This window comes from Corvus hawaiiensis, chromosome 3 (genome assembly GCF_020740725.1).
Source record: "Corvus hawaiiensis isolate bCorHaw1 chromosome 3, bCorHaw1.pri.cur, whole genome shotgun sequence".
Taxonomy (NCBI): domain Eukaryota; kingdom Metazoa; phylum Chordata; class Aves; order Passeriformes; family Corvidae; genus Corvus; species Corvus hawaiiensis.
In genome coordinates, this window is record NC_063215.1 from 51,294,560 (window position 1) to 51,313,399 (window position 18,840).

The 18,840-nt window shown below is 39.3% G+C and overlaps 1 protein-coding gene across 1 annotated transcript in view; it reads left to right on the forward strand.

Moving 5' to 3' along the window:
- Window positions 1-18,840, forward strand: part of SLC35F1 (solute carrier family 35 member F1) — a 230,629-nt gene that overhangs the window by 191,673 nt on the left and 20,116 nt on the right. Inside the window, 4 exon segments of the mRNA XM_048298393.1 lie at window positions 2,774-2,933; window positions 8,222-8,378; window positions 12,603-12,655; window positions 17,187-17,341. Of these exon segments, the coding sequence (XP_048154350.1) occupies window positions 2,774-2,933; window positions 8,222-8,378; window positions 12,603-12,655; window positions 17,187-17,341 (525 nt within the window).

Sequence of the window (18,840 nt, forward strand, 5' to 3'; positions counted from 1 at the left end):
TACAAGCAGTTTTTAAACTCATAGAACAATTTAGACTCATAGAATAGCCCAGCTTGGAAGAGCCCTCCAAACTGGTCCAATCTTCTGTGGGAAAGGGAGCCTAGATGAGATTATTTAGGACCGTGTCCAGTCACATCTTGAAGACCTCTGGTGACTTTACCATGTCTCTGGGGAGTTTGTTCCCACTGTAAAAAATATTCTTTCTTTATTGAGATGAAACCTTTCCCAGTGTAACTTGTGTTCATTCCCCCTTGTCTTCCCTTTACTCCACTCTGATGAGACCCCACCTGGAATACTGCATCCATCTCTGGGGCCCCCATTGCAGGAAGCCCATAGAATTGTTGAAGCAGGTCCAGAGGTGACCATAGAGATGATTAGAGGGATGAAACACCTCTCCTCTAAAGAAAGGCTGAGAAAATTGGAATTGCTCAGAACGGAGAAGAGAAAGCTCTGGGGTGACCTTGTAGCAGCATTTCAGTGCATAAAAGGGTTTTACAGAAGAGCTGGAGTGGGACTTTTCACAAGGGCATGCAGTGACAGGACAAGGGGTAAGGGTTTTAAACTGGAGGAGTGCAGGATTAGATTATCAGTAGGAAGAAATTGTTCCCTGGGAGGGTGATGAGGCACTGGAACAGATTGCCCAGAGAAGCTGTGGATGCCCCATCCCTGAAAGTGTTCCAGGCCAGATTAGATGGAGCTTTGAGCAACTCGGTCTAGTGGAAGCTGTTTCAGCCCATGGCAGGGGAATTGGGACTGGATCATCTTCAGGGTCCCTTTTGACCCAAATTCTTCTATAATTTTATGGTTCTATGATTCTCCATGTGATTTCTGTTAAAGAAAGAGCCTCCATCTTCTTTGAAGCCACACATTATGTAATGAAAAACTGTGATGAGGTCAGAAAATGGTGAGTTAAATTCACCTGTCCAATGCCACACTGGGAAGGGATGGGACAGAGGCATTCAAGTCTTCAGGGATAGCTGTGAGCAGGGTAAGAAGTGCCTGCCTCCTTGCTGTTTGGTGCCACCTTTCTGCACCTTCAGCAGAGGTGATGGGTGTAGTGTGTGCCAGTGCAGCTGCTGAAGGACAGACATCCAGCAAGTGCAGGCATGATGGCATGAGTGTGGAGTGAGACAGGAGCTGTTGAGCTGTTCCCACATCCTGTAGGTTACACCGAAGGGTGCCCTTCCCTCAGATGCCCAGGATCTAATGTGAGTGCTTGGTACTCCTCCTGCCAGACCTCCCTGCCCCAGGAGATGGCTGCTCCCAGCAGGATGGCTTCTGGAGTTGTTCCTGTGGGTGTGGTGTGTTGCACATGCATGTCTTTGCCCAGCCCAGCTGCCGAGTGTGAGCTGGGCACACACTGGGTGTGCTCCAGGCGCTGCAGGGGCAGAGCAGATGCCCCATGCAGGCGAAGAAGCTTGTTCCAGTTCCTTCAGACCTTGTCCCTTGTTGTGTTCTGACAGTGAAGGATGGCATTTTGAGGACTGCTGGAGAAAGTTTTCACTGTAAAGAGGCCTGACCATGGCTATTAGATTATTAGCTCTCACTTTAAATGCAGAACCTGCTTTTAATATCAACTGTTCCCATTTGTAATTTCCCTCATCTGTTCTGCAGCTCTTTGGGACTGTTTGAGCCTGCCAAGAGCAGCATGGTCCCACTGATAAACTGGTTTTCTTCTGAAGGGTTTTGCCTCTCACTGTCTGGGAAATATTTGAAATGAATGGGTTTTCACGGCACACTCTTGTTTTTCAAAGAAAATTTCAGGGAAATTATCCTTAGTCCAAAAATTGGTATATATATATATATATATATATATATATATATATATATATATATATATGGATATGCATATGCATATGCATATGTGTATATATATCTACAGAATTGCAGTTCTTCATTACCTGTATCCTTTTAGGAAGTAGGATTAAAGTCAAGTTTCTTTGGGTGTTTCTTACACAGGATTTTTGTTTCCTGGCGGCATGCACTAGTTTCTAAAATATATTTTAATTTTAAAATCTCAAGCTCCTCTCAAAAACATTTGGTGCATTTCTTTATTTGTCACAGCTTCTCTGGGCTTATTGCTGGATGTCTCTGAAAAAAAAAATTAAAGATTGTGTTTCATAACATTTCTTTGAGAAAGCTCTTTCCAAGGGTCTACTGGCAAGAAGACTGAGTTTCTTGCACTGCACGCAAGATGGGGGATTGGGGTTTGGGGTTTTTTTCCTTCAAAGGCATATGGAACTCTATTTTCACAGATATAACAGTCACCACAGGGGCCAGATTTTTTGTAAGCATTCTGCATGCAGAAAACCCCTGATTTATATGGAAAGATTTAATAAATCTGGTCAACTTGTGTATTATGAACTTTCCTAATATCTGGACCTGAAATTACTGAATTAAAGCATATGTCTAGACTGCAGGAAAACTACCCTGACTTGTCTATTAATCACCAGAGGTAAGGACCAGATGGAGTGGTGTGACTGTCTTTTGGCCCAGGTTTTCTTCCCATGGATTTGAAATATGCATCTGAATGCAAGAGCACTGCATTTGACTGTTATCATAGAGCAACAGCTCTCCTGAATTCATGGAATTGTCATGGACTGTCTTACCCTCTGTCTGATGTATGAAGAGCCACTTGAATGCACTTTCTTGTGGTAGAAAGTGCTATCACAAACTATAACCGTGCTTCCCTCTGCTGGAATCTATCCTAGTACTTTAGGGCAAAGTATTTGCAGGTTGATGTGTTGTTGATTTTTCTTCTCTTTTTTGACAGCTCCTAGACTGTTTTGTCATCCCAGTGGTGATACTCCTCTCCTGGTTCTTCTTACTGGTACGATACAAGGCAGTACATTTCATTGGGATTGTGGTCTGCATTCTGGGCATGGGCTGCATGGCAGGAGCAGATGTCCTCGTTGGGAGACAGCAAGGAGCAGGTAAGTAAGAATGGATGGGTTGTATGGCCAAGTTCTATTCAGAGAAACCATTGACCATTGTGTGTCAGACTGGGGCCAAAAAAGGGGGAAATTTGGCAGGAAGCTCTGTACCTTCATGGATCCGAAGCACTGCACCATTCAGTTGCCTCCTTGTCAGAAGGGCAAAAATGGGTCAGCACTTACAAGTCAGCAGTGCTGCAAACAGGTTTCTTACAACACAGGTCACCCTTTGTGCAAGCTGCGGGGACAAGCTAAATATTTGTAGTTTCATTCTCTTTTGGCTTAGCTGTTGGATTGAAAACCTCAATAGCTTCCCTTCCAAACTGACTACATTTCTGAGTTGTAAGCACCTCTCACATCCACTGTGTGCTCTTACTTTTCCTCAAGTTTGGTTGCTTTTCTACAGAGGTGGGGTCACTGGGTAGGTGCTAAAAGACACCGAACCTATGTATTACCAGTTGGGTTTTGCACACAGGCTCATACTAAATTTTTGGGACTTGACTGTAACATTTTTGAAAAGAACCTCCTTGTGTGTAAAATGTTCTTTTTTTTTGTGTGGCATCATATGAATAATGTGTGTGTATCTATTAATGCAGACTAGACAGAGTTAGATTTCATCGATCAACTTGCCCTGTCACATTGATTTCTCTAGTGCCAAGCCAAATTATGTGGGAAGGCTGGAAATTCTTTTCAAAGACTGTCAATTAGGCACAGTTTTCATTCTTAATTAAAAGCACTGAATTGTGAGCAGAGCATAATACACTGGGATTTAAAATTCTTGACTCAGCTTTCTGAATACAAATGCAGTAAAAACTGCATTTGCCGGAATGCTACTAAATAAAACAATGGAGTTTGTGACAGTGCTCACCATATCTCCCTGCCCCCTTTTATCTCTGTCCTTAATCCTGAAAGGAGACTTATAGTTCATTGGTCTCCTCCAGAAGTAGCCCTGCCTCAGCTAAAAAGGAAATAGTGTACTCTGTATTGTGTAATCAGCCAGCCAAAGCTGCATTGGGAATGGTTGTTTTCAGAGGAATTGAGACTTCAACCCTGGGTTCCAGAAGAAGCATCCTGTGTCCCAGCAGTATAGAGAGTAACATGCTTGTGCAAGTGAGCTGTGGACCAGCAGGAGCATGTGGGGCAGTGGAAGCAGACAAGGAACAGATTGAAGAACACTGACACTTTGCCATCCAGCCGCAGTAATTAGATGTGATTTGCCATGTTCGTTATTAAAGCATAGGTGTAGCTGTTAAGTAAATTTGTCCAGAAAAAATCTGTTAACATGCATTATTGCCTTTTAATTTGGACCTACACATGAAAAACTGTGTCCATGCTTATTGCTATGCAGAGACACGGCTGATTTTTTACTTGTTTTAGTGGCATAATGATGTTATTAATAATGCTGTCTTTAAAAGAGTAAAATATATCATCTGGTTTAATTTCTTTGAAAGGGTAAAACTATACATTAAAATGTGCAAATAAGAAGAATTAAGGGCAGAGGAAAAATAACAAAATTGAAACTCTTCATTAAGAGATTGTGCACCATTTATAGGATGTTTCCTAGGACTGGGCAAACTAAAGAAAGGAAGACACCGAAAACAATGATGCTTTGTTAGTCCTCAGTAAATGTCTCTGTTTATCTTATATTTTGGGGGATAAGAACTATTGACACCTGTGTGCCCCTGTTGACCACACTGCTTACTGCATTAGAAGAGCCATAAGGCTCTGCTAGGGACCCACAGAATAAGGCAATTTAGCCTGCCAACACTTACAGTAAGGGAACATGAATTTAAAATGTATCACTGAGAGATTAACAGGTGTTTTCCAAACTATCTGCAGGAATTAGGTATAATGTGCATACATGCTTTCAATTTTCAATAAATATATGGTCGTTTACCTCTTTATTGTATCTGTACTGATATTGTGCACTTTACTCAATGGGAAAAACAATTACTATCAAGTATTTAGTGCTTTATCATCTTACGTGCCAAGTATACTTGAAAATAACATTATTCTTCCCATGAGTTACTTTCATACTTCTGCTCTTGCCATACACAGTGGTCCAAGCCACAGAGGTCTGTGTTTCATCCAGGTTTTCAAAGCACATCCTAGCTTTAACGTGCAACAGTCTCTGAAAACCAGTCACATCAATCCTGTTAATACACGTGAGTCTATGTTCAATTTGAAATGGAACATGCTGAGAATGATTTTTAGATATTATGTTCGTCAGTAACTACAACCAAAAGCAAAGAGGAAGACCTCTTAATGGCAGGGGCGAGGGCAAAAATGTGACAAAGAGGTGTAGTGAGAGCGTGAAAAGAAATCGTGCCAGAACACAGTTCACATTTTAAAAATTTGTGTTTTACTGTAGTGCTATAACTAGTTCCCAAAACACTAACTCTGCTCTGGACTATATGACTTCTCCACAGAATATTAAATATGGTAACAATCATTAATGTAAAGCTTGTTTTTCCAGGCTATGCCTTGTGTGTCTTCTGAAGAATGACCTACACCATTAAATTGGTCAAATACAACTTTATTATCCTAAAAGTCTTTAGAATGCCTCTAGTTAGTTGACCCATATTTCCTTAGCAATGAAACCAGTAGATCCATGTGGATATCACTTCCATGAAAATAAGTCTATAGGGATATGTCAGTCTTGGGGGTAAGTTCCGAAGTCTCAGTCTCTCAAGGAAACAAAGATAAGGCATTTGACAACCAGAATAGTAATTGCTAAGAAGGAAAGCAAAAACATATTTGACAACATTTTTTCACCAGGATATAAAGTTTTGATGCACTAACCCTTTGGGTACCATGTATTACTCTAGTCACTGCATCTCAAAAAGAAGTGATGAGAAAATAAGCCTGTATAAGCTGTGGAGAAAGGTGAGAAAGCTGTTCAAGGGCATAAAATGGATTCAGATGAAGAGACTGTAGCTGGACCAGGACATTCCATCTCTCAGAAAAGGCAAGAAAGAGACAGATACTGTAAAGGTATATGAAGTCTTCAGTGATATGGAGAGGGTCAATACAGAGTGATTTTTAAATATTTCTCAGAAAATTATGGGATGACCAATATAATTTTGAGGTGTCCAGCGTAAAGTTAAAAACATGAAGTACTTCTTAATAGTAGGCAAAAAATACATGGATTTTACACAAATTGATGAAGAATCCCTCAAGGTTTATTAAATTTGATGGTCTAATGTAACTTCCATCTCAGAAAATGCCTAATCTACTGAGAGCTGGCTGATAAAAGTCCCTCTGTGCTTCCCTATTTGTTTATGCTCTCCTCAGCCACCCTGTGCTGCTGAGTACCAGAGGAGGTTCCAGTGTCAGAGTCCGGTGCTCTGAACAGATCTTGGCTCCCTCTTCTGGGAAAGCCCTGAAGGCTGAGGCTCACACTCAGCATGAGAGCACTTTGGGGAGAGCTGTCGGGGTGTGATGCTTGAGGCCATCCCATCTGTGCGAAAATGCTCAGCCTCTGAGCTACTTTTGTTTCACAGATGCAAAAGGATGATATTTTTGTCCCAGAAGAAGCTCTAAGGTCAAAAGCTTTTTCAGCAATACTTCCCGGAACTGTCAGTGAGTAGCTGCAATAAATACCAAATGAGTGAGCTCAGTGAGGAATCAATGGAGCCACTGTGAAATATGAAATGCATCAGGGGTATGAAGAAGTTTTGTAAAGTGCTGATGGCTATTTTAAATTAAGAACATCTTCCACTACTGATTGCAAAAGAAGGCTAAAAGAAGAAAAATAAAAAAACAACAAAGCAACCAAATCTTTAAAAATGGTCAAATATAAACATGTTGCCAGTCAAGGAACATTCAAAACAGAAATTCAGTGAAAGGCTGGATGAGTATCTGAAAAACAAATCTAGTAATGTTTGGTAAATACACAGAAGCCACATCTCATCTGAGCTGAAAAATGTTGGAAACTATGAGAGTATTACTGGGAATATTTTACACTTTACTCCATTCCTACTGTCCTTAAACAACTTACACTTTTCTGGTGCTCATAGCCTGTGTTGGAGACAGGATACTGGATTCATGAACCCTTGGTCTGTCCTCTTGTGACCATTTTTATCATCATAAATTTCTTCTCCATAGAAATTTCAGCACTCCAGTTTGTAATGATAACTGAAGGCTTAAAAGAACTCCTTAAAGAAAAATGTTGAAAAGATAGTTTTAAACCAGTCAGAATGTTTGGTTCCCGTTTTAATTTACTTCATTGTATATTTTACAAATCAATTGAAATAAAACTTTAAAAGGCAGGGACATAAAAAATAAGTCATGATATTTTAAAAGAAAATGAGGTTTCTTTTTTAAAAAATACAGTTTAGTACTTCCGCATTTCTGCTGAAACTTTTCAAAGAAAAATCCATTATATCCAGCCTTTCAGAATATGGTTCTGCAGCAATATCTGACAGCTTTGTGAAGCTGTAGCTCTTGTAGAAATCATTTAACAAGCCATATGTGCAGAGGGAATTGCATGCACCAGTTTGCAAAGCTAGGGCCTCAGTTTTCAAGCTGGAACTTGATCAAATGTCACTGTAGCTCTCCCCAACACCCAATAATAAAATCTTCCAAGACTTAAAAAGATTTCAAACAGTCTTTGATAAAAAAGTTTTTTAGTAATTCTATATACCTGAATGTATTGACAATACATCTTGTTGATCTTTGCATGAGTTAGGTACTGCTATGTTAATTGAACCTCTTTTAAAAATCTGTCATTATCATCACCCTGTCTACACCCCATCCTTCCTCCTCTCTTTCTTGTCAAACAGCTCCATGTGAGAATGAGGTCAATATTGGGTTGTAATGATTTCTTCACTCATTTCACAGGTACACAGAATTTTTCAGTTGTCCTCAGATCTAAGTACTGAACAAGTTTTAGACTGGTTGAATTTCAAGATGGGATGCAAACTGCTCTATAGAGCTGAGTCACATTCTCTCTGCAAAGAAAAAATAAAGGTGGTAATAATAAAGTAAAAAGGATTAGTCTCTGAAGAGTGTCACTTGGATTCTATACTTTTTTTTACAAGTTTTTCGGCATTTTTTGGCTTCTTTTTTCTACAGCAAGGAATATGCTCTCCCTTTGTCTCTTCTAGACTTGGCTGGTGTATTGAATGAAAACTGTTAAAATGACAGAACATTTGCATTCATTTTATTAACCTATATAAGGGCTACTTAGTGACTAAGGAATTAAGTCTGCAGGGAAGAACTTGCAATGGTTTTGGACAAAAGATGGTTGTTTAGAGGCATTCTGATTTTTTTCTGTTTGTCCCTAGGTGAAAATAAACTGATAGGGGATCTCTTAGTACTTGGCGGAGCAACACTCTACGGCATCTCGAACGTCTGTGAGGAGTACATCGTCCGAAATCTGAGTCGAGTGGAATTCCTGGGCATGATTGGACTCTTTGGCTCCTTCTTCAGTGGAATTCAGCTGTAAGTGAGCAGGTTTGAGCCTCAAAGTCATTCAAATAAGTGCAGCTGTAGCCTGCATTGAGATACACTAACCACCTCTTCAAAATTAGCCCTTTCCTGTGGACCAGGTGTCTTCTAATCTTGGAATTTTTGTTAGTTTTCATATTTCAAATTGGTGATTTGAATAGTAACACAAATTTTTACTGAAGTGCTCTAATTCAAGGACCAGTGTCTTCGAGTAGTCACATGAAGAGTGAGAAGACACGTCCTATCATCTTAGTGCTGAAAGACAAGTGGATACTTCATGTGTTAATCTAATCTATGAATAACAAAATCTACAGCTTCCTCTGGTTCTGTTTTATAATTTTAAAAAGTTGCTTTGATTTCTAAACAGGTAGAAAACACATCCCGTCAGAAAGTATTTTACTGGTTCGCTTGTTCTGTGTAACTACATTATGATATGGCAGAAATAATGAAAAAGCCTTTAAGAAAATGGCCTTTTCAATTCAAAAATATTTAGTATTGAGGAGATTGTTGCATGGATTTCAGGATCTATGGGTCTGGTCTATATGCACGTGTACCTAACGAGCATCTCAGCTGCAAGCCTAATAGTTGGAAGGTGGCTTCCAGTGTTGTAGTACTGTGACTGATGTAAAAGTAGCCATGCAAGATTGCTGCATTTTGTGCAAGTCTGTCACCCGTGCTTATAACACAGAATGATTTTTATTATTACTCCAAAACAATTTGCTTCTCTACAGATCTGAGCTACTCTGCTTTTAAGAACAAAGACTGATCAAAAAAACGCAGCCCATCAATTCCTACTTCAATAGTTCTATTTCTTTAGCTAGAAAGCTTATCTATTTATTTGGGATCTGAACAAGGGTCTTAAAATTATTTATGTTAACTAGCTGCCATACAAGCAGTTCCCTTTTCAAAAAGAGGGAATTTAAGAGCATGTAAACATGCCTAGTATATTTGGCTAAAGCATTTTTTTATGTGTTTGTGATTAAGTAGATACTAACTGATTCTGATGACATCAAAGCAATGCCCTTGTCTTGCTCTATGTGTGTAAACTGTCATGTAAATGTCTAGTATTCCAGAATTTAATCGTTGTGCCATTACTCCCTCGTGACCCAAGCAGTTAGTCACAATTCAGGGTCTGTGAACCGTTTTGCTGGTGAGAAGCTGGTCTTGGAACAAGGCATCTTTGTATAAAGAAGACACAAGTGGAAGGAAACAGTAAGAAACCAATTCTTTGCTGAAAGCCCAAAGGTTTTTCTATTCAACCTTTGGCCCAAAATCTTGCTCCAACAGGTTTTTTTCCACTGGCCTCTGCAGCTTTTTGCTGATAGTGCTTTTTGGGCACCTTCCAGAGACCCAACTACACTTAGTTCATACCTGTGCCTTTTTCTTACCTTTACCTGTAATGAATAGCAGAAGTCACACCGTTAAGTGTTCACAGAGATTTAATCTAACTAAATCTATCACTTATTTCAAAGAGCTCTTTCTTTGAAAGACTACTGGCCACTTTGGTGCAATATAGGACCTTTAGCTCCTCTAAACTGAAGGAGTCTTAGACTGTAACGTAAAATAAACATATATAATGCCTGTTGTGCAGCAAAGGAAGAGCTAAGGTGTCAGGGGAAACAGTGAATTAATGAATTGGCTGATTACCCAGACATGGTGGAAAGAGAAGCTTAGTATTTTGAATGTGATTAAAGCAAGGAGGAAGAATATTAGTTTACAAGAGTTGGGGATGTCACAACTACCCAGCAAATGGAGCTAAGGTTATCTGATGGAATCACATAATCATAACGTGGCCCACTTTGTAATGGCCCCCTGAAGGTCATCTGATTCAAGCTCCTACTCAAAGCTAACTCCAAAGTTACATCAAGTTGCTTAGGAACTTGTTCCCTTGATTTCTTGGTATCTCCAAGAATGGAACTGCCAGTCATGATAGGCAACCTGTTCTGGTGTTTGACTAATTTTTTCCCCCTGATATTTAATCAGTTTTCCACATTGCAACTTGTGTCCATTGTCATTCATCCTTCTGTTATGCACCTCCAAGAAAAGTATGGCTATATTGTCTGTAACTACACATCATGTAGTTAAGATGGAAAATTTATTGTCGTGTCCCCCTTTGCCCCAGCTTAGCCTTCTCTTCTTCACACTAAGCAAACCCTGCTGTTTCAGCATCTCCTCTTACATCCTGTGCTCAACCTGCCTGACCACTGTGATAGAATTCCACTGTATTCCCTTCAATTTGTTAATGTCTGTCTTGTTCTGGACAGCCCAAAATTGGATACAGTACTCTGGCTGCTGTCTCACAAATCACATCCTTCAGCTTGCTGGCCAGACTTTTACTAACACAGCTCAGGATGCTGTTGGCCTACTCTGCTCCAGGGACACATTGCTGACTTGAATTCAGGTTGATGTCCACCAGGAATCTAAGGTTTATTACCAGAAAACAACTTTCTATCTGGTCAGCTCCCAGCCTGTACTGTTTCATAGTGTCGCTCTACCCCAGGTGCAGGAGTTAATATTTGCTTTTCTTGAAATTCATGAGGTTTCTTCTCACCCTTTTCTTTAGACGACATTGTAGATAGGCCACCCATCTAATCCATACCTCTTCAGTCTCTAAAGATCTTTAAGGAAATCATGTTGGAAACCTTGCTAAAGTTACAGTAGGTTACAACACATCCTCTCATCCATTCCTTCTCCTTTATTTACTGATCCAGTCACCTCACCTCAAGGCAGTCAGTTGGGTCAGGTTTGCTCTTGAGAAGTCTGTGCTGGCTGTTCCCAGTGGCATCATCTTCATTTCCTGTGAATGGCTTCTGGGAAGATTTGCTCCATAATCTTCCTGAAGGTTAGCATAAGGCTGGCCAGGCTATACTTCTTGTTCTGTGTTAAACTGAATGTTGCATTTCTCTCTTTTCAGTCGTCAGGGACCTCCTCCAACTACTGCAACCTTTCAAAGTCCTTGTGATTCCAATTCTTCAGTGCCTCTTGCATCACTAAATGGCCACTTCTGGCAAAGTTTCTCTCACTCCTCTTTGTTTCACAGATCATAAGGAATCACAAGCCATAGCATATTGTTTTATACTTCTTTTGTATTGGCTAAGCAATAATATGAAAGCAATGTTCCTACGTTTAAGTTATGTGAAATTTTTTTTGCCAGACCAAGAGACTTTGCAGTTTGTTTTCATTATATTCTTCAGGAATTGCTGATAAAAGAGACATATGCCTTATGCATGCAAAGACATCTGTAATTTAGTTATTTTGCAGACAAAATAGTCTTATTATTCTGTACACAGTATTAGATTTGCCACACATCAGCAGCAAGCAAATTAGAATTTCCAGCATGCAACTCTTTAGACTAGATTAATCTGGAAGGTGCTGAGCTCCTGTAGTTTTATTATTAGACTTGGTCTTCCACATGCCACCTTTTGTACTAGGTAATTTGTTTTTCAATCTGTATAATTCCATGTTTTATACTTGTTTAAAATAGGGCTCAGACCAGCATGCAGAGTTCTGCACAGCAGGATTTATCTGAAAATCACACAGATAGAGAAAGCAGTTACCTGAGTGAAGACCAAGCTTGGGAGATACCTTATCTCCAAGGGTCTGTTTGCCTGGACTTGTTGCCACCTTAGAATTTTATGGATCTGTGATTTTGATATTAATGTACAATGCAAGATTTACAAGATACTGAAAGTGGACTTTTGCAGGTTTGCCCATCCTTTGCTTATTATCCTGACTTTCACTGCTGCGACTATTTGGTTTCTCTCAGTGTGTAACAAATCACAGTATGCTTCCCAAAGCCAGTCTGTGATATCTATTTATTTTTACACTGCAGAGCTACTCTGAAGTGTGAATAACTCAGATAGATACATTATTAATAATTAACATTCAAAAGCTTTCAGAATATTAAGTCAGAAGAGTACAAGGGGATTGAGCATTTAGGGGAATGGTCATGTAGAGCAGGTGTATATATAAAGCTGGAAATAAACCAGGGCAAATTGTATGCTATCACATCTGATTACTGCCCTGAAGATCTTTCAAATACACAGGCACAGGGATAATGCCAGAGTGGGTTAGCAAACTCTGATTGCATTCGGTTCCTACAGGGATTTTTTGTTATAAAGTTATTTATGTTGTTTTGTCCAGCATTTGAATTGAATGAGTGGAAGTAATTTAACTTCTGTTCTCCTCCATCAAATTCTGCCTTCTCTTCTCTTCTAGTGCAATCATGGAACACAAAGAGCTGTTGAAAGTCCCCTGGGATTGGCAAATAGGTAAGAACACACTTTACCTCATTGAAGATAGTTGCTGAAGGAGGCATGGAGACAACCGGTGTTTGGGGAGGTGGCCACAGGGTTTCAGGGGAGCCAATGTTTGTGACTTTTCTACTGTTTACTGCCAAGGGTTGAGCCACATGCCTCATAACTGTTCTTAAATGGTCTGTCCTTCAGCACCGTGTTATGCCCTCCTTGCACCATTAGGTTAAGCTTATGAATGCTGTAAGGTAATCATTCAGACAGCCATGAAGTAAAACAATAATGGGGTTCCAATTCTAAGATTCAGTGCAACATGGGACAATAAATGAGGTAGTCATTAAGAGCCAAACCTTTTCAACAAAAGCCAAAGAAAGAAAATGGAACCTAACAAAAAAACCTAAAAAAGTACTTGCAGTGCGTATTATAGCCTCATAAACTCACTTCCAGGGGGAGCATTTCTGTATGGAAGTGTTTAATTGCTTTCCAAATAGTCCTGGTAGAATATAGCAGATGTGTCCTTTAGGCAAGCTTTGGGAGCATCGTGCCCGGTGAAGCTGTTATGGTGTTCTGCCAAGCAGGGATTGCATTTTCCTGTTTCAGTTTGGAAGCTGAGTTTATGTCTCCCTTCTAATTCGTCCAATGAATTATTTGTTTTAAAAGCAAATCGATATTATGGGGAGTCCCTGTAATCACTCTTCCGCTATTTATGACAATAGAAGAAAGAAAAGAATACTAGTAGCATAGATCTGATTGATTGCAGAGGATTCAAGCTTTGGCAGTCCATTGACAATCGGTCTTTGCCTAGTTTCAGACTGAACATCAAAATGAAACTCAGAAGTGTGCAAAACCAACTGATTATGTGGGGAATCCCTGAGGGGAGCGGATACAAATTATGGAATACAGCTGGTTTCTTTAAACTTAATTCACAATTTCCTTTCATTGTCCTAAACCTTGATAAATACTGCACATTTTTCACAAAACACTGCAGCTGGAAATCTTGGAAATTTGATGGTTGAGCTGAAAAACTAAGTGACAAATCAATTTAAAGTATCCATGGAGAAACACTCTCAACTGTGTACTATAAGTGTATTGGCCTTCTTTAATCTGAGATAATTAGCATAATTGCATCAATGTTTGTTTATATTTCATGAGAAGGAGCTTAGGGACATAATTAATCTGGTACTGATGGAACTAGCAGTGGTCGTAGTGAATTAATCTATTATCCATGTAAGTGTCGTATATACTTCTGTGAGATTTCTGTTCTAACTCAATATCAGTGAAATGTGCTGTTAAAATAAGGTCTTACTTCATCTGTAATGCCGCTAAAATGTCATTGAAAGTTGATTACTAATACTGAAGAGTCCTTATGCTTCACAAGGCTGAGATCATCTTAGCAAAAGCATCATAGAGATGTACTTGTTTTCTTATAGCAATAATTGGAAATGTGGTGTAGTTGAACATGGATTAAATGGTGACAGTTCTGTAGTTCTCCTGTGTCTTTCAGTGCACCTGGTGTACTTTTCATTGCATTGGCAGTGATACAAGATTGTCGAGAAGTGATTGACAAATCTGTGTCAGGGAGTTCACAGCCTTGTCCAGAGTAGTTATCCACTGCGACAGACTCAAACCTGCAGTCCAGCAGAGTTAAATCATCAGCCATCCAAATTGTGGTGATAAAGTCACAGCAGGCAACCTAATAAATAACTCAAGGTGGCCCGTTGCCATCTGCCATAATTGTGCTTTTGAGATTGGATGAGCTACCTTTTAACTGATGCAAATGGTTTTTAAACATAAAGATCTAAAGCCAATCTGTTATGTCTATCATGTTTAAAACAGGCTGTGGCCCTCCTGGTGTTAATTTTGGAAATTGCCCTGATACATATCATCATTTTCACACTTAGTGTGAATCAATGTAGCTCTGTTTGAATCCTTGAGGTTTTAAGTGTTAATACTTGCTGACAACCAGACTGAAAGGAGGATGATTAAATATTTTTGACTGAGTGGTTTCATATGAGACCATGATGTGTTTTATAGCAATAGATGAAATAGTAAGAAATAAATTCACATCAGTTTTATTTAAGAGAAAAGCCCGTTTGAAGCTCCAAGGAAGTTCCCTTTGTTACTGGGGGTTTGAATATTTCTGAATGGTCTTGGTTCCAAGATAGTATGAAAGATCATAACTGATTCCATTTCATGCCAATTAAACATTTGCTTTTGGAGTAAAAGCACAAAGGCAACATTTGTGCATCGTTGCACTGTGCAACATTCAACCAGCATGCTCAGGAACAAGACCAGCAGTTCTCAATTCAGGTTGGTCTTAGTAGTACTTTATTTAGGCTATTTTAGAATGGTCCCTAGGGACAGATCCTGCCCATTTGTGTGAAGACAGCAAGTCTAAAGAGAAATGGAGAAATACTGAGGGACTGGGGCTCGTTCAGCCTGTGGAAAAGAAGTTACCTACAAGGAGGTTATCAAAAGGACAGAGCTGAGGTCTTCACAGGAGGATGAGAGACAACAGGCAGAAGCTCAAATGACAGATTGAGAGTGGATAAAAGGAAAATCTTCACACTGAGGACAGGCAGGCAGCAGAGCAAGTTGCCCAGAGAGGTTCTGGAATCTGCTGGGACTGCAGCACTAGTGGCAATTCCCAAGGCTGCTATTTGCACTGCATGGGTACCTGAGGAGGCTGAGGCTTCAAGCTGCTGACTTAAAACATATTTTTAGTCTCAGAACCGGCCCTCTAAGAAGCAATATCTGAAAATCATATGATGTTAATTTCAGTTTTTATTATCACCACTAAATGCCACCCAGCTGGTGGATTTTACATGTATTTTTAAGCTGTAAATTAAATGCCACTTTATATTCACCTCTGCTAAGACAGCTACAGTTCAAGCAATTTTCCACTGGAACTGAAATGCCCTTTGGAAAAGCAGCATGTGAAGTCCATGTAGTTGTCTGTCAAATAATGTGAACGCCGAGGCAGTACCATAAAATTATACCATAAGTTGAGTACATAAACCAGCAAAGCTGTGTTAAATCCAGACAACAGGAGGCTTGGTGGACCACCTGGTGATTTGCAGAGTGTTCTTTGACAATGCTGACTTCTGATCCAGAATGGCTTTAGTGCCTGACCTGTTCTTCTTAAGCCTGAAAGAAAAGCTGGCTTAATGCTCCTGTATGCAAACAATTTCCCATTGACCAAAACTACACTCCATATGGTGCAATCATTTGCCTGCTACAGAAGAGTTGCAGAGTTTGAATAAAGCACCTTTCAAGCGCTGCCCAGAACTTAATTCTGTTACCAGTTTACAATGCATGCCTTATGAATTTGCTACCTATAGGTAAAATCAGTTTTTTACCATGATGGTCCATATTCTGAATATAAACTCAAATTCCTTATCATGCCATAACATGTATGGACACTGATAGTTTGTGTCTGCTGAATTTCTTTCAGTTGAATGTACACTTCAGTTCATACATTTCTAAAGGATTCAATCTGTCACAGCTGATTTTGTCCTTTAGATAGCTTTTCTAAAGAATTTTTAACTAGATGGACCCATATGCTGATACATGTCCATTATATGGCCTTTTTATTTTTTTTTATCCTTTCTAGTCCCTTAGAGGACTTTGGCAATCAGATTTTCTACAACTTTTAGCCAATAACAACATGTTCTGAAGAGCTGGCATCAGTCTAAATTTAGGCTCATGCACATATCCATTGGGAATTCTGTAGCATACGGCAGCCTAAGAAATATAATTTGCATGAGAGCAGATGAGTAAAATGTTTGCTGGTTTTTTAACTTCATATTGATTAATTTGCCTTGGGATTTATCAAGTAATAACTCAATCAATTAATTCTTTTCCAGTAAGTTATTTAGGGTTTTAAATTTATTTAGATTTTCACTGTAATGTATTTTTATTATATTAGTGTCTAACAATCTAATTTGTGTGAGGCAATCTGTAAACATGTGACAGGAAAGAGTTTCAGCTCACAAAAGCTTTATTAAGGAAGGCAGACAAAAAGGAGTAGAGGAACAGAGGTTCAAAACTATAAAGTGATTTGTCAGTTTTGGTGGCAAAGTAGGACTAGGACCTCTGACACTTGAGTGCTGTCCTCATGCATTCATCCATTTGCTCATTAACTCCTCTGCAAATAATTTTGCATTCATTTTTTGGGTCCATTCACAGAAAATACTGTGTGCTCCATCCAACTCAAATGAACTCACTTGATGTTGGCGACATTCAGCTCCTTAAGAGACTAGATTTGATATGTCCAAATGCATAATTATGTCCAAATTCATGTTGGACATGAAGTAGTCACTGGAAGTATAAGACATCAATTTGAAAGAACTCTGCTGTTATGGAGATCCCAAAGGACATCATTTCCACTGTTGGTTTTCACTCTCTATATATGTGTATACTATTAATTGGAATGTTTCTCTGACAAAGCATTATTCTTTCTTCTCCTAAAACACACCCCTCCTCCTCCTAACAAAGTCATTTCTGCAGGCTGTGGAAGGTCACTTTGCTTGTTGTTTCTCTTCTGCAGGTTTGCTGTACGTCGGCTTTAGTGCCTGTATGTTTGGCCTCTACAGCTTTATGCCAGTGGTCATAAAGAAAACCAGTGCTACTGCAGTCAACCTCTCCCTACTCACAGCTGACCTGTACAGCCTCTTCTGTGGATTATTCCTCTTCCACTACAAGGTATGTGGAAATGAGAGATGTATTTGGGGAATAGCAGTATGCCTGAAGAAACATCAATGCATAACAAGGAAACAAAAGAAGCCTCCAAGCTTTGCTAGGTCTAAACAGTAAAAGTGCAAGTTGATTTTTTTACTTCAGGCTTCCTACACTAAAAACAATTTTATTTTATAATTTTGAGCTCATTTGGTCTTTCTGTTATAAGTTTTAAGATTTGAGTACCTGCTATGATTCAGTGGCTGATGATGCAGTGGCTACACTGCATCATTATTTTCATCTTACTTATCAAAGCATCAGCCACTGCATCAATAATTTCATCTTACTTATCAAAGGTAACTTTCAACTGCTGTGAACAGACCTAAGGTGGCAGCATGAAGGGAAGGACTCTCCCAAAATTCCCATAGATTTTTTTTGCCTGGGAATAAGGTTGTTTCATTCATACTGATTCTGAATTTATAACTAAATTGTCCATATATTACACCTTTCTGTTGGCCATACCAGTGGCTTGCCTCTTATTGTAAATGCCAAAATGTGCAGCATATTTGTGTTGAAGTCAAACTTTGACCTCCCAGGTCCTCTAATACTTAAAACACCATGTTGTACAGAACCACATTTGACCTCCAGTTACAAGGAATGGCACTTCATTATTGACAAGTATCCCCCCCACAGTGTCCATCCTGTGAAAATGACATTGTGGTGCTGGAAGCAATTGCTTTGTATCATCATATATTCATAGGAGGGAGGTTACTTGATAGCTAAAATTGTGTTAGAAGTGTTAGGCAAAAGAAGGCTTAAAATTCTGCGTGTCTAATCAACTCAAATCAGATTTTGTGATAGTAATAGTACCTGAATGAATCTGAATGAGACAGTGAAAGTTCAAAGCTTCAGAGTCCAACACAAAATTGTTCGTCACTATTGTCTTTTATTTTGGTTTTTTGGCTTTGAGAATTTTGAAGGCAGAAGAGAAGCAAGAATAGAAACAAAAATTTGACTGAAAACACAATGTGGGAATTGTCTGCTGCTTTGCAGCTCTGTCTCATGGTGATGTGGTTTCTCCTTCTTTCTGCCTCATGCTTCAAACCCAAAGTGTTTGACACTAGGTATAAGCTGAAAACTGTTATCTGTTCCTAGCAATATTATTTGGTACCACAGATAAATATATTTAGTGGTGTTAGTCCACTGCTTCTAAGAAAAATTACTGAATTACACTGTAAAAGGCAAATGTGATTCTGAAAACAGTGGTACTAGCAAAATCAAACTCTGATAGAGGGAGAGACTCAAAAGGCAGCAGAGGTTGGACAGCTCTGTGCTCAGCATTGCTCAAACATAACAAAAAAGGCAATTTTGCAAATGCAAGCTTTAAAGTTCAGGCACTTGAAAGGCAAAAGGCACATAAAAAGTTTGATTTCTTCCCTATGTCTAGTTGATGGATACATTAGCAGAGCCAGGAAGGCAGAATTTTCAGCTTTACTGACACCCATCTTTCTGCAGTAAGTGCATGT